Source organism: Convolutriloba macropyga, chromosome 8 (genome assembly GCF_964194025.1).
Source record: "Convolutriloba macropyga chromosome 8, txConMacr16.3, whole genome shotgun sequence".
NCBI lineage: Eukaryota > Metazoa > Xenacoelomorpha > Acoela > Convolutidae > Convolutriloba > Convolutriloba macropyga.
In genome coordinates, this window is record NC_134475.1 from 4,621,069 (window position 1) to 4,635,750 (window position 14,682).

At 36.2% G+C, this 14,682-nt stretch overlaps 1 protein-coding gene across 2 annotated transcripts in view; it reads left to right on the top strand.

Moving 5' to 3' along the window:
- The window catches only part of LOC142344401 (cytochrome P450 3A6-like), a 39,614-nt gene extending 29,602 nt beyond the window's left edge, over positions 1–10,012 (top strand). Inside the window, exons 4-7 of one of the 2 annotated variants that reach the window (XM_075396013.1) lie at positions 5,409–5,603; positions 7,004–7,310; positions 8,556–8,657; positions 9,580–10,009. In XM_075396013.1, the coding sequence (XP_075252128.1) occupies positions 5,409–5,603; positions 7,004–7,310; positions 8,556–8,657; positions 9,580–9,905 (930 nt within the window). In that variant the 3' untranslated portion in view covers positions 9,906–10,009. Of the gene's footprint in view, positions 1–5,408; positions 5,604–7,003; positions 7,311–8,555; positions 8,658–9,579 lie in introns of both variants that reach the window. The other variant, XM_075396012.1, reaches the window with a different exon arrangement.
- Positions 10,013–14,682: the final 4,670 nt, after the last annotated feature.

Consider the following 14,682-nt stretch of genomic DNA (forward strand, 5'->3'; position numbering starts at 1 on the left):
TCCAGTACGTTATGCTCCCCCAGTTACAGAGCACGTGCCATTACATAGTAAATCATTATGATAAAATATGGCACGTGCGTCTGGCGGGTGCAAATAATATGCACCCACCAAGCTGGGGGGGGGGCACAAACGTAAAAGATCCCTTTATTTACTATCTTATTTCATCATTGAGGGCCACTTTATTCTTTACGACAAGTATTTTGAAATGGGCCTGATACAAAAAATTTCTTGTTGTGTACACCACCTTGTACTGCCCCCTAAAATCCGGCCGAATTAGAGCCCCTTTTTTGCTTGTGGATTATACTATAAAGTGTGGGCTTTACATGCACAATTTTGTAAGTAGATTCAAATTAGGCGAAGAAAGGCTCCACATTGTCGGTGAATTTGCAAAAAAAACAATTTAATGTTTTTGTTTGAAAAAAACAGGAAAGCAAACTGTGTGAAAAACAAGTATGTCTGAGATTCTCTCAATTTAAATTTGGCACAAGAAATTGCTTACCGATAATTATGATTTCATCGGTTTCTGTAGCAAATTTATAAAATTATTTTTTTTCAAAAACAGGGTCGAAAACAAACATTAAAAAAAATAATTTGAGTTCATGTTGTAATTAAAAATAATTGAAATTGACACAAATATTTCATGTACTTTGTATGTGTCTCATTTTCACAATCGTAAACGTTTCCACCTAATGATATTACCTGTAGGTGCATTGTAAGAGAAAGAATCTTTTTGATTGATTTTTGTAGTTCTCGAAAAAATTATTATCTTTTGTTAACAATTTTATTTTTTTGTGCTTTTTTGTAGAAATAAATGTAATTTTGTATCTCAACAATGCTATGTCAAGTCCTTGGAAAGTTCCGTTTGTCCACAATCATAATCTATTAACTTGTTCTGGGTTTGAGCAAAAGTTTCAGTTTTTGATGTCATTTTTGTATTTCTCTGTTTCTAAAATTTATTCAGTTCAGTCTGGTAACAACATGAGCTCGTTTTCTGAGTAAGGAGGGTTTCATGTTCCCTTTGCCATTATGCTAATTTTGTTTTAAAAACTGTTTTAATAAATGCTGATTAAAATCTCAGACAATGTACATCGTTGATTGCCAAAATATCTGCAGCTTTTTTTTTGTTTCCCCAGGTATTGCATGTTAATATTTTGTGTTTAAATATAACTTTTAATTTGATATTTTTTGTTTTCTAATTTTTCCTGTTTTTTGTTTTATATATATATATATATATATATATATATATATACGTAATTTTGAAATCTATAAGAGAAAATGCCGGATAAGGCGAGGCTGCAAACAAGAAGAGAACGTTAACTTTTTGTTTTTTTTTTTTGAGGAGAAAACATTTTGATTGATTAATGTGATTCTCAAAAAATGGACGGATGATTTTTCCTATCAAATTTTTCTTGCGCTTTTGTGTGGAATTTTTTATGCTTGTGTTGCAACGTATTTTTTCAAAACCTTGAACGATTTCAGAAAAGATATACGGATCTATTTTTTTTCTGTAACGAACACCTTGATTGATTTTTTTGAGTTCGGTGAAAATATTCAAATTTTTCTTCCGATTTTTTAAATTATTCTCTGTTCTTAAATTTCGTTTAATTCAGTCTGTTAACAAAACGCTACTGAGTCTGCTTTTGGGTAAGTAGGGTTTCACATTCACTTAGAAATAAAATCAAACTTACTCAAAAAATTTTTATTAGGGATGTACATAAAACTCTCATACAATGTACATGCTGTGCGTTAAAATGTCAATTATTAAAAAAAGCTTGTGAACTTTGGCCTTAGTTTTTCATTAAGAAACCTTAAGTTCGAAAATGGCTTTTCAACAATTGATTCATTTTTTGAGCGCTTTGATATCTCTCCGCAAAAAATATTTGTCGGTATAAAGTTCCTTCCCCGTTTTATTGGTGTTGGAATAGCTGACCCCCAATTCACAAAAAATATCTATATGAGTTTAATGTTGAGGAGTCAGAAAACAAAATTGTTTTATTTTCTGCATTATCAGGAACAATAATTCGTACATTATGTTGTTTGAAATATTGCTTTAAAAAACTTGCTTTAAAAATGTTTTAATAGAATGTTTGCTCGACCAGCACAAAAATGTACCTGTTAATAGACAAGTAGGAGCCTTCAAATCCTATTTTTACCTATGAGAACGAACAGCCATTTATTTTAATATTTTAAAGCATGTAGATATCTAACCTTACGGTTATATTCTGAGTAATTTACATGTTTGAACATTAAAAAAGGAATATTTTTTCCTTCTGCAGTTTTTCGTTTTTGGTTCCCCAGAAATTGTCTGCTAACATTTCGTGAGGATTTGCTTTAGATTTAAACATCGCTTATATAAAGCAGAAAACAGGGAAAAAAGCAGATTAAAAGCGTTATAAAGATGAAACTAAAAAAAGATGTACTGCATTTTTTTCTTTTACCAATAGAACGTTTTCATTTTGCTTTTTTCCCGCTTTCTGCTCTATATATGCGATGTTTGTCTATAACAATTTCTCGTGAAAAAGTACAACCGAATTTACTTAACAGTATTTCTTCATAGATTAACCTGCTCTATAAGAGTACATGTTTAAACAGCATTTAGTTAAATAACACAAAGGTATGATAAATAAGTGAACTTAAATCTAAATACAATAAGATTTAGATTTCGCATACGATCTATATGACCTAGTCGGTCATTGTTAAAGGGTGCTATTTGTTGTTTATCGATCTTTCACGTCTGTTTGTTTTTTTTTTACTTCAAATCTCTCACTGTCTGTCAAAATAACCTGTGAACAGTTTTATTTTACAGTAAAAAAGGTTTTGTTTCTTTTATTAAATCTAAACTGAACTTCTTGCTTTTTTAAATTTTTATTCTTATTTAAAGTTTATTTCATGCTTTTTGAAACATATCAGCATTTGATTTGGTAAAGTTTGTTAAATCTATTGTTAACATTTTTAACTTCAGTTGATAACTCTCAGTTCTAATTGGACAAAACCATTGCCGTTTTTCTTTCAAATTTGATAAATTTGTTTATAAATTTGTCGAAAAATTGCTCTTATGATTCAGAAAAGTTATTTCTTCATTCAGTTATCATCTTTCCTTGCAGCTTACATTAACAATGTTACCTAATTTGCTCGATATCGAACTGCCTTCTAACCTGTTACCTAATTTGCTCGATATCGAACTGCCTTCTATCATAAAAACTCAAATCAAAGTTATCGAAACATCTTCAATTTTTACAACAATATCAACAGCCCTATACTCTATCCCTCGGTGGGGGTGGGTGTGTGGGGGGTTATTGGGTGCTTGTGTCTGTTTCAAAGTACATTATGACGTCACTTACGGGGTGTGGAAGAGACAGGGGGTAGATGGACCAAAACCAGTGCCGTTCTTTGGCAATATGTTGGACATGGTTAGCTTCAAAGACTTTTACGAAATGAACGTCGTCTTTCAAAAGAAATATGGAGCGAAGGGATACTATGGGTAAGATCAAAGAACAATTATATGGAACTATTATTTTGTGGGAAAAAAATTGTTTTCTTAAAATGTGTGAACAAACTTATGCGCGTCTTTACATTTTTAACGGTCTATATAGCTTTAAAAGAGGCAGTACAAACAACTCAATGTGTATAGTAAATGTGTCTAGAAAAACATCAAACAGGGGAAAAGAAGCAGTTTCTTATTCCGTGCGACTCCTCAAGATTTCGTGAATTTCTAACGCTTACTTGAGTCAAAAACGAAAATATACTCAAATCCGAAAAGCGTTCCGAATATTCTTCAAAAGATTTTTTGTCTACAAAACTTTTATAAAAATTTTGTGTTTCAGAATGTTCACGGGTAGCTTGCCGACGTTAGTGATAGCAGACCCCGCCCTCATATCGGAAGTTTTTATCAAGAAGTTCGATGTCTTTCCTAACCGCTTGCAACTCGACACTTTCGACCCAAAATACTTCCGAAAAAAATGTCGCCGGCCTCCGGGATAATGAGTGGAAAAAAGTGCGCAATATTCTCTCGCCAACTTTTACAGGGATGAAAATAAAGAAAATGGCGCCGTTTATAAATGAAATTGGCACCCATCTTTGTGCCAAATTTGACCGAGTTTTGGCGAATAGGGACGACCATGAGTTCGAACTGAAACCGACATTTCGGGCTTGCACGATGGATATTATTTGCAATATTGTGTTCGGAATAAGTGCAGATAGTGAGGTCTGTAACTGAAACCCTTATCGATGGGTTGTTTATGGTCACTGGGGTTCTCTTTTTATGTTGCTGATCAAATCAAACTAACGTTATTTCAGTGATTGAAAATTTCAGTAGCAGCAATTTTCCAAAATTTTCTATCCCGCGCGACGATAAGCGACAATCTGTAAATTGATAATTTCACACCTTTAATGGATTTTATTTAATTTTATTTTTAATTTGATTTTGCATTCTGCCCCCCCCCCCCCCCCCCGGTCTCCCTCCCCCAAGTGTTTTTATGCCTCCAGTTACAATTTATAAGTTGTTATATAACACGTTACCATGTAAAAAATATCACGTGGGCCTGGGGGGCTCGGAGGGGGGGGGGGGGGGGGGGTAAAAGCTTTATGCCCACTAAGCTGAGGGGGATTCAAAACAGATTAGATATCATTTTTTGAATTAAATATATGTGGAATCTGTTGCATATCAAATTTCTCGCGTTCCTCCGATTGCTACACATTCCTTGATAAAGTAATTACCTAATTTGATACGTAATTTAGAAGGTTCTACCTCTTTTTGCTACGATTCATTTAACCTTACTCATTTGAACACCGTATTATTTTACCGTGATAGATAGCATTTAACACCGCAAAAGTTTCAACCCAAAAATTCTTCTTCAAACTACTGTATATCCCGTATTGTGTGTCTCAATACCAAAAAAAACAGTACCCAAACTCTAATTATCCCTAATTCTGTTTGTTAAATGTACCAATTATATATAGAATTAAAATTGGGGTAAAATGAGATAATGGTGAAACAATTAAGGATAAATAATAAACTATTATTACGCAATATTAGAATATTAGACGTTGTGATTCGTTTTAATCACACAAAATGTTACAGGGCGCTTGCTTATTATATAAATTTAAAATAACATCAATTGCAGCGCATTCCCTGGATTTTATTTGCGGGTCGATTTTTGGGATCTATTCTGTTTTGCCCCCAACCCCCCCCCCCCCCCCCCCCCCAATGTTTTTATGACCCCCAGTTACAAATTATATTTTGTTATATAGCACGTTACTATGTAAGAAAATAGCACGTGCGCCTGGGGGTCATAAAAAATTTATGCCCACTAAGCTGGGGGGTGATCCGATTTTTGAATTAGAAAACTGTTGGAACCCCCCCCCCCCCCCATTCATATACTATACGACTATAATATACGGTTTTTTAGGCAGAAGACAACGAGATAGCGAGAGCCTGCATCAACCAGACAGTGAAGAATGAACAACTGTTCAAAAACCCATTCAGAATTCTCCTCTTTGTCATCCCAGGACTGACAAGAATCTGGCGACTGTTCGACCCAACTATGGGTTTCAACATGGAAGCCGGTGACGTCACAGCCAAAGTCATGCTAGAGATATTAAAGGTAGAACAAATTTCCTTAGTTTTCTCAAGGTTTCCGTTTGAATTGCCGTTGCGAGATCTTTGGGAACTTTAGATAAGGTAGTCATCATGATGGCGTTTTATACATACTCCAGGGTTGTATTTCCACTTGCTGGTTTCGAGTGAAGTTCAAAGAGAATATCCACCGTTTCTTTCCTTGCTTGAAACGAACCTTCAAAAACTTGCAAAATTATGAAAAGGGCCCATCTGATAATTTAATCGAGTAAGGCAGTTGGTACATTACAAACTGAAAATTGCTAATCATTGGCCGAAATAATTTTCTAGCGTCAAATTCTTAAACAACACACTAAATAAAGTTAAGGTAATTTTACCTTAAAAAACATCCTAACTCACCTTAACTGTTAAGGTAGATTTGCCTTTCCTTAACTCATCTTAACTAACCCTAACTTTACCTGAAATTTACCTGAAAAGTTAAAGCCTCACTACCTTAAAAAAACCTTAAATTTTACGCTAACTTCCCTTAAAATTACCTTAAATAATTACCTTAAAATTACCTTAAAAAATCCCTTAACTTTGCCTTAACTAAACCTGAAATTTACCTGAAAATTAAGGTAAGTTAGGGTAAAGTTAGGGTAAACTTTTGAGGTTTGGTTTTTCTTTTTTTCATAATCCTTATTTTATTTTATATTCCGTGATTTTTGGGACCTTCGCTATGTGTTCACGAAAATACAAACTTTAGAGTACTGAGAGAAGTTTTTTTAAAAAGCTACCAGACTTTATTAGTGGTGTATCTAGTTGTATATTTTATGCTGGGCGCCCTTGGGGTTGGTTATCTTGTAAGACTGTTGCAAGAGTCTTGCAAGAAAACTATATCTTCTGCAAGACCTTCTCAGATAACCGGATTAGAGTTTTACTCTCAGAGTTTTAATACAGACGTTGGTTTCGGCTGCGTCTTGTTGCATATTACAACTATAAGACTGGGATAGGATATTAGGCGAAAACTCGATTAAGCGAACGAACTTTTGTAGCCATTCGGGCGAAAATCCCGAACTAAAGTTTTGTAAAAATCAGGCGATAATAGCAATTTAAAACACTTAAGAGTGCTACTTCACAATCAACTCGATGCTTTAAAGTTGCTAAGTGTCCCTAAGAATCGTTTTTACATTCAAATGAGATCAATTTTTAATTTTTTTAAAACTAGTTTCTTTAAGTTAATTGTTATGGTCCCATAACATCGGATATTGCACTACCTCCTTTAAGTGTTTTATTTGAAATTCGCCCAATTTCCACAAAACCTTAGTAACGAATTTTTTCCTTATGGCTGCAAAAACTCCTTTCGCCTAATCGAGTTTTCGCCTAATATCCTACGCCCCCTACAAAAATACATCGGAGGAAAAGTACTCCTCAATTTTTTTTGTTAAGAAAAAGCGAGAAGGCAACAGTGACGCTGCAGATCGTACTTTCTTTCTCCACACTCTGGTTGACAAATTTGAGTTGCACGAGAGGACGGGGGGCAAAGAGGGACTGGACTTTGAAACCACAGTTGCCCAGGCACTCATATTCTTACTGGCTGGATTCGATACCACTGCCAACCTCATGATGTGGACCAGCTACTACTTAGCCATGTACCCCCATCTACAGGAGGAAGTTTACGAGGAAATTTGCTCACTCGCCGGACCAAATGGGGAGAATGCTAACTACGAAAATGTGAACAAAATGCAGCTACTTGGTTAGTCACATTCCGCGGCTTTGAGCGCATATCCTAGAAGAACATAATTTTCGGTGATCAAAAAATTGAGAGCTATAGGATTTAAAAATGGGCAAATAAGCTTGTTTTTTTTTTGAAAAAAAAAACAAAATTACAAAACTAAAAAATAATGAGAGTTCTAAATTCAGCGGAGAGTTGTACCATATCTAAGAGCTGAAATTCCGCTAGCATATTTCTTAGGAATATAATGATTCCCTGAGCTCCATCAATCATGACGAAAGAAAGCTTATTGAGAAACTGTTTCAATCTTTTGCTTTTTATCTGTGTAATTGTGTCAGAATATAATTTATTTAATTTAATTTGATTGAGATTTTACAACTCTTTGACAGACAAGTGGGGTTTTTTCCTTGGGGATTTTTCCGTGGGGTTTTTTTCCTATCTAATTTTGGGTGGGGTTTTTTCGTGGGGGGGGGGGGGGGGGTGGGGGCTTTTTATAACCTGGTTGAAGTGCGCGTTAATGATCAGACAATAAAAAACGGACAGCGGACGATGTCACTTGTTAAAGTCTGCATAAAGTGAGATCGTAGAAGAATACTGCTATTTAAGTTGCAAAAGAAAACTTATTATTCAACTTGTTCATAATATCTAGCATCGAATCATTACTTTCTTCAACCTTGTAAAAGTCGAGATAGTGTTCTATAGATTAAGTTGTAAGCATCTTCTTATAAATCTTGAATAGCAAAGAAAGAGACTCGATTAAGTCAAATGTTAAAGCCCGGGTCGAGGTTTGGCGGTGAATTTTTGTAAGAAATGCGGTGAAATGTGGTGAATTATTTCTTTCACCGCATTCACCGCTTTCACCGCATTTCTTACATTAATTTGCCACAAAAGTCGATGCGGTGAAATTTTGCACGAAATGCGGTGAATTTTTGTAAGAAATGCGGTGAAATGTGGTGAATTATTTTTTTTTCACCGCATTCACCGATTTCACCGCATTCACCGCTTTCACCGCTATTCTTACATTAATTTGCCACAAAAGTCGATGCGGTGAATTTTTGTACGAAATGCGGTGAATTTTTGTAAGAAATGCGGTGAAATGCGGTGAAATATTTTATTTCACCGCATTCACCGCAATCACCGCATTTCTTACAAAAATTTACCCAAAAACCTCGACCCGGGAGGCTAGGTAGGCTATCATTGGGTTAACATAAGGTTAGGTCATAATGCTGAATGAGCTTCGGAGAATCTTTATGGTTGTGTTTCCAGAGAACATCTTGATGGAGACTCTGAGAGTTAGGAGTGTGTTCCGAACCCAGAGACAGGCGGCAGCAGACACCACAATTGGACCAGGCATCAAAATCAAGAAAGGTCATCTTCATCACTTTCAGTCATTTCCATGTCATATAATCAACTGTTACATACATGCAAGATATTTTAAAATCATTTATAGTTTTTGGTTTAGGTTTACTATTATTGAAAAAATCAGACGAGTAAATAAGAACCTTACAAGTTATCAATTTGAGAACATGTCAGTTATTCTCAATATATGAAAATGTTCACCATCAACGCTTGATGCAGATTATCCGTTTTATAGCCACTAAGGTAAGGGAGTCGGCGAGACGATCATTCTTGTTTTTTGTGTGTGTGTTTGTGAGGGGGAATGTGGGGGAGGGTTTCGGGGGAAGGGTTTAAGTATCGGCAACTACTGCGGCGATTGACCAAGTTGACCAAGGCGTGATAGCCGAGAGGTAAGGTGTGTGGTGCACACGCCAATGATTGAGAGTTCAATCCCCTGCCTCCGTGAAGCTGTCTGTGTGAGGATGAGCTCTTACTTAACCATAGCTTTAGGTTGATCATAGCCTGACCAATGTTGGCTGCAATGATAGTACCACGTGAAAGTTTCAGACGCAAAAAAAAGTGGCTGTAGTCACCAAAAAAAAGAGCAATGCTGCTCATGAAAAGATCAGTCTGAAATGTGGGGAATAATAAGAAAAATGGCAGCTGAATACAGGCTACTGTAGGCCTAATGCTGTTCCACTGCGATTACGCAGAAACCACAATTATTTAATTATTAAGTCACCTATCTAGTTTAATTTGAACTAAAAAGCTTAAGCTATGCTAATTTTACTTTTTGCACGTTTGGTTGTTCTTTCAATCTTGCATCTTTTTAAAAACTCTATTGCTCCAAAACTAAAGATCATCCGGAAAAAGCAGAGAGCGGTCGCACAGTAGCTATAACTAGTTCATAATCACATCTTAAAGTTGCACGCAAATTTGTTTTTTTTTTCAGGCTGGTCTGTGGAGGTAGCTGTGAACGTCGTCCATATGGACCCCAAAATCTGGGGCGACCCGGAGGTGTTCAGACCCAGTCGCTTCTTACCAGAAGAGGCCAAGCACAGGTCGCCCTACGCATTCAACGCATTTGGCATCGGACCCCGTAACTGCATCGGAATGCGACTCGCACTCTTTGAGGTCAAAATGGCATTCGTCAAGATTCTCGCCAAGTACAAGCTATCAATGGGAAAAGAAACTCCCACTGAGATTACCGAGTTTATGAAATCTGGGTTTTACGACCCGGTCAAGCCGCTGTTCTTGAAAGTATCGAAACGAGAATGAAATTGTCAATAAAACCAGTCAACCGCCAAATTGTCCGTTAGGGGGTTTAGCGGCCATCCAAAAATAGAGAATTAATGCGGCCCAGGTCTAGACCTCGACTTATGAAAAGTCTTTAAAAGTCTAGTGGGGGGGGGGGCAATGTTGACTAAAACGACTATACGGTCGAGGTTCCTAGTTAAAGGATTTACAATTTCTGTGCGATTGGGTTGTCCGGCCAACCCAAACGCACACAATTTGTAAAGGCTCGGCGGATTAGAGATATTTTTACCAATCAGAATTGGCGACCTTTCAGAAGCTGTCTTGATTTTTTTAATTACAACTTTTTTGGGCTAAACCCCCAGTCGGTCAATTTTCTACACCATAGATTCGAGTAATTGGTAAATTAAGCACAAGAGAACTAGAAACTAAACGCTGACAAAGCTGTAACGGTTGCAGCAACAAGGATTAAATTTCAACTTAAATTGCTGAATTTTCAGATTATTCCCTTAATGAATCTCGTTGTCATTTAGTCATACATATTTTTATATTCCTCTCATTTGGTTTAAAATGTCAGCTGCCCAAGAAATTTAAGTTTTATTTACACAACTTCATCACTAAGATAAGTATGTTAACTAAGTCTTCTTATAATTGCCACGATTAGTAGACAGACGCAAAATTAGTTGACAGCCGATAGCAAAATTACTGGCAAAATGGCAATTAAAGCTTAAAGTGACCGAATAAACTCTTTCCTAACAAAAAAAATAATAATTCATATATTTCTAAGTTGAAGTTTCTAAGTTGAAAATTCTGAAAAATGTACCTCAGTTATTTTTGCCATGAAACTTAATGTTTGGAGAACTGAAATTCAATTCAGAACGTGTCCAATGAAACAAAATTCTAGGAATATCTCTTATTTCAACATATATTTCATTCATATATTTACTACAACAGAATTCCGCAGTGTTCTGACCAAAAATAGACAAGAGACAACTCGTATCGGTTTACTCTAAACATGCCATTTGTTTCTTCATCTCGTGGCCCCAAACACCTTTGCAAAAACTTTTAGAAAAACAGCAGAAAATTTTTAGAAAAGCAACAGTCAGGGGAACACATCGGGAACCACAGCGGAACGCTGAAAGTGTGGGTAATAAATTTGAATTATTTTTTGAAAATACAATACGCGAGCAGAAATCAACAGCGCTGCTTAAAATTACAAATACGAGACAAAATGATGTAAACAAGATTTGTTTAAACTATTCTTTTTTAAGAATGACGCAATAGACGATGTGTTTTTTACTGTCAAGCAATCAGAGCTTCTAAATCTCACTAGAACTGGTAGACAAGTTTTGATTAACCAGACTAAGGATAAATCTATTGCAGATGTTTGATCTCACTCCAATGCTTATGCATATCCAAATTTAAAGTATATTTTTTAAACTTGGGACCTGAGAATTCGGTTGCTATTTTAAGGAAAGTATTAAAATATTTCTTGTCCTAAAATTTTTCAGTAAAAAGGTCAAAATTTCTATTAAAAACTTAATTGATTTTGCACGATTGTTATTTAGTACAGATTTAATCTTAAAAAAAGAATAAAGACGTTCATTATTAGTGCCCTGAAAATCGAAAATTTTGTTCTATTGTTCTGTTACGGCTGCTTTCCCATTCGTTTGTGACCACGAAAATGAAAGTTTTACACCTCCTAGTTAGTTTTAGCTGTCCGAATAAAATCTGTCCGAATATTTTCTTTTGCGATTCGCATAAGTAACTGTATGTACGCTATATTTCTGCATTACAATTTCAGTTGAAGATTTTTCTGCCAATGTTAGGTTTTAAAATATCAAACAGGAACGGGTTTGCTACAGATCACACAAGACGTGAAATTTTGTATGCAATTTTTATCTGATAGGAAAAGAAATCGCAGACAAAAAATTATAACTAAGACCTGATTATGCAAAAAGTATTTTAGCGTTTAGGTAGAATGTGTGTTGCTCTTTCTACTAATTGGGAACAATTGAATTGCAGCTGAAGTATTTCGTAAATACAGTACATACTAACAAAATATTTTCTGTTGAAGAACAATTTCCATCACAAAACACAGAGAAAATTTACTGCTCAAGAATGTTTAAAGTACAAGACAAAAGAATACGTTTTTTTACTGCTCAAGACAGTTAGTTTTTGTGCAATATTTTGCTAAATTATATGAAGAGAGACTTTTTTGCCGCTACTGTAGATGAGTTCTCTGGCCCTTTTTCCTATCATTAAATGGCTATTAATGTGCTCGTAAACAGATCTATAACTATGACTGTTTCTCTGGCCGAACAATTGATATGGCAACAGAAAACGGACAAAATAGAGCAACCTTTACAAAAGAGTTTCCGCTCTCAGTTTTCAGGCTGATATATTCTTCGAGCGCAACTTCACACATGGCCAATCCTGTGTCCCCTGGTGAAAACACTCTTATCAGCTGATAGTACTGGAGCGAGTTTCACGAGAGGCCTTTCCTGGCCTTCTTTTTCCGCTGGAATCTTTGTTGATCGAACTGCCCTGTCAGATTGCTAAAGTGATTCTGTAACTTGATCGAGTTTTAATGCCCTTTCTTGTCACGTACTTTGACATCGGTCAACAAACCAGGTCCCCTTCGTTCAGGTTTCCGCTTGATTTCTGTATTTCCATTTTTACCGATTGCTCAAAGTCAGCGGATAATCTGTATTGAAGATGTCCCAGATCAGATTGGGTTAAGTTTGTTTTTGTCGCAAGAGCTTTCGATGATCAACAAACTCTTTTGTGCATGTTCAAAATGCAAGACAAACGTTCTTGTTAGCCAGAGCAGAGTGATACGGGGTTGACAGCGTACAGTTCGATTTCATCAAAGCTGAGTGGTGTCAAAAGTCTTGTGTTTACTGTTTTCTCTACAAGACACATGCTGACTGAAAGAATATTGTACGTAACTGATTGGTTTCTCAACACTTCGTTCGCTGCTTTCTCGCAACTTCTGACCAGCCACTCTCACAGTCTTCGAAAGTAGAGCAGTAGCTCATTCTGTCCAGAAACTGCAGCTCTGTATCTTTGTTTGATGCTTTTTGACTATTTGATCCTTCAATATCAGTGCAATGACTCCTGCTCCTAATTGTATGTGAGGTACTGAAGTATATCGCATGAGAGCGACTCCGCAATTGCCGATTTCAAGTAAAATTTCAGTTAAGTATTCTTTTGGCGAGCATTCTGTATAGTCCTTTGCGCAGATCGTATCTTCGGGAACGACGGAAAAAACATGAAACTCGATTTCCCCTTTGCCTTGTGTAAGTAATATCTTCATTTTGATGGAATTCGGAGCTGTTCTTTCCATTTAAGTATTGCTTCTTTCACACCAGGTTCTCCAGCAAAAAACCAGTGCTGTCCAATTTTCGTCCAAATACACTCTGGAGGACTCAGAAGACGTGGACAAACAAAAGCAGTGAACAATCTGACTGACAGGGTCATGCAAAGACCATAACAAAGCGTTGTCACGTCTCCGCTAGTTCATATGCACATATAAAGGTTGTCTTCAGTAGACTCCCATTGAAGTCCATCTAACGAGATACTGAACGCATAAGGCTTTTCTTCTTCCTATTCGGTTCTTTCTACTGTTTTGATGGAGTCGTCCATATAACAATTTTTTAGATTGCTTTTTTGGCGACTCCAATTTAAAGTACAGTTGGCACAAGCTGTTGGGGTTTCTTGCAGCAAATACGTGTCATTGAAACTCGTTAATCTGAACACTTCCGTTTCATGTTGATCTCCGAAGAAACTTCAAGCTGCTCCACATTTGCTTGGGAAACTGCAATCACAAAAATCATTGATTTGAAATCTGCTCTGAGGGTTCCTCGTGAAATCAGAAATTTGTTCCTTTGAAACCGCACAGTGGATCGGGTTTAGCAATGGGCCTATGTTTATGGCTTTTACCTTTGGAGTTCGAAACTGCGTTTTCAATCTTTGTATCTATTGATTGTTGATACAGTTCTTCCAGGTTTGGTCATGTTCACATCAGAGCGTGCCAACTTCAAACTGTGCCATCTTCTAAACCTTGAAGAGGTATCCAACATCTTTTGATCTTGCTGCTAATTCTTCGATTGACTGACAAAGTCTATTTTGGAAGCATACGGTCTATTTGTCATCTAGTTTGAAATATCGTCATCATTTTTCTGTGCAGGCCAAATTACAAATGTTTTGATTTTTCCTGCCTATGATTGGGCTACTGACTGCACTATGTAATTCATTTGTTACGGTGAAAGAACCATTTCATTTTCTTATTCTATAGTGCTGATTTTCGCTTTTTGTAAGCCCCTTCCATAGTTTGTTGCCCATTGCCCACTTCCATTAGGTTGAATATTTTGTTTGGGAGGACACCTATATGGTTTCAACTATGTTGTGTTTTATTCTCTTGTTCCTCAAAAGGATTGACTAGCAAGCAGACGCTCAAACCAACGCCACAATTGAGTCCCTTTATTTTGATTTGAATTTGTTCTTTCGCCATATCTGGCGTTCGGTGTATACCAATTCTGTTCAAGCTGACTTCTATTCCTCGAGCTTTTAATTGGTCTTGGAGACTTTGGCCCTTCTTTTACTTTGCACTTATCTGTCCGAAGTGTTGTTGTCGCATTTTGAGTTGTTTCCTCTTCACCTGTAAGTCAAATTTTCCCGATTCAAATTTGATCGCCCAAGCTGCAAACCTATTTTGATATCTACGTCAAATTTATTCAATTTTTTTTAAGTATCGAAGAAGAATTCTCAAGAACATTCTCGTTGGATAATGTGATAT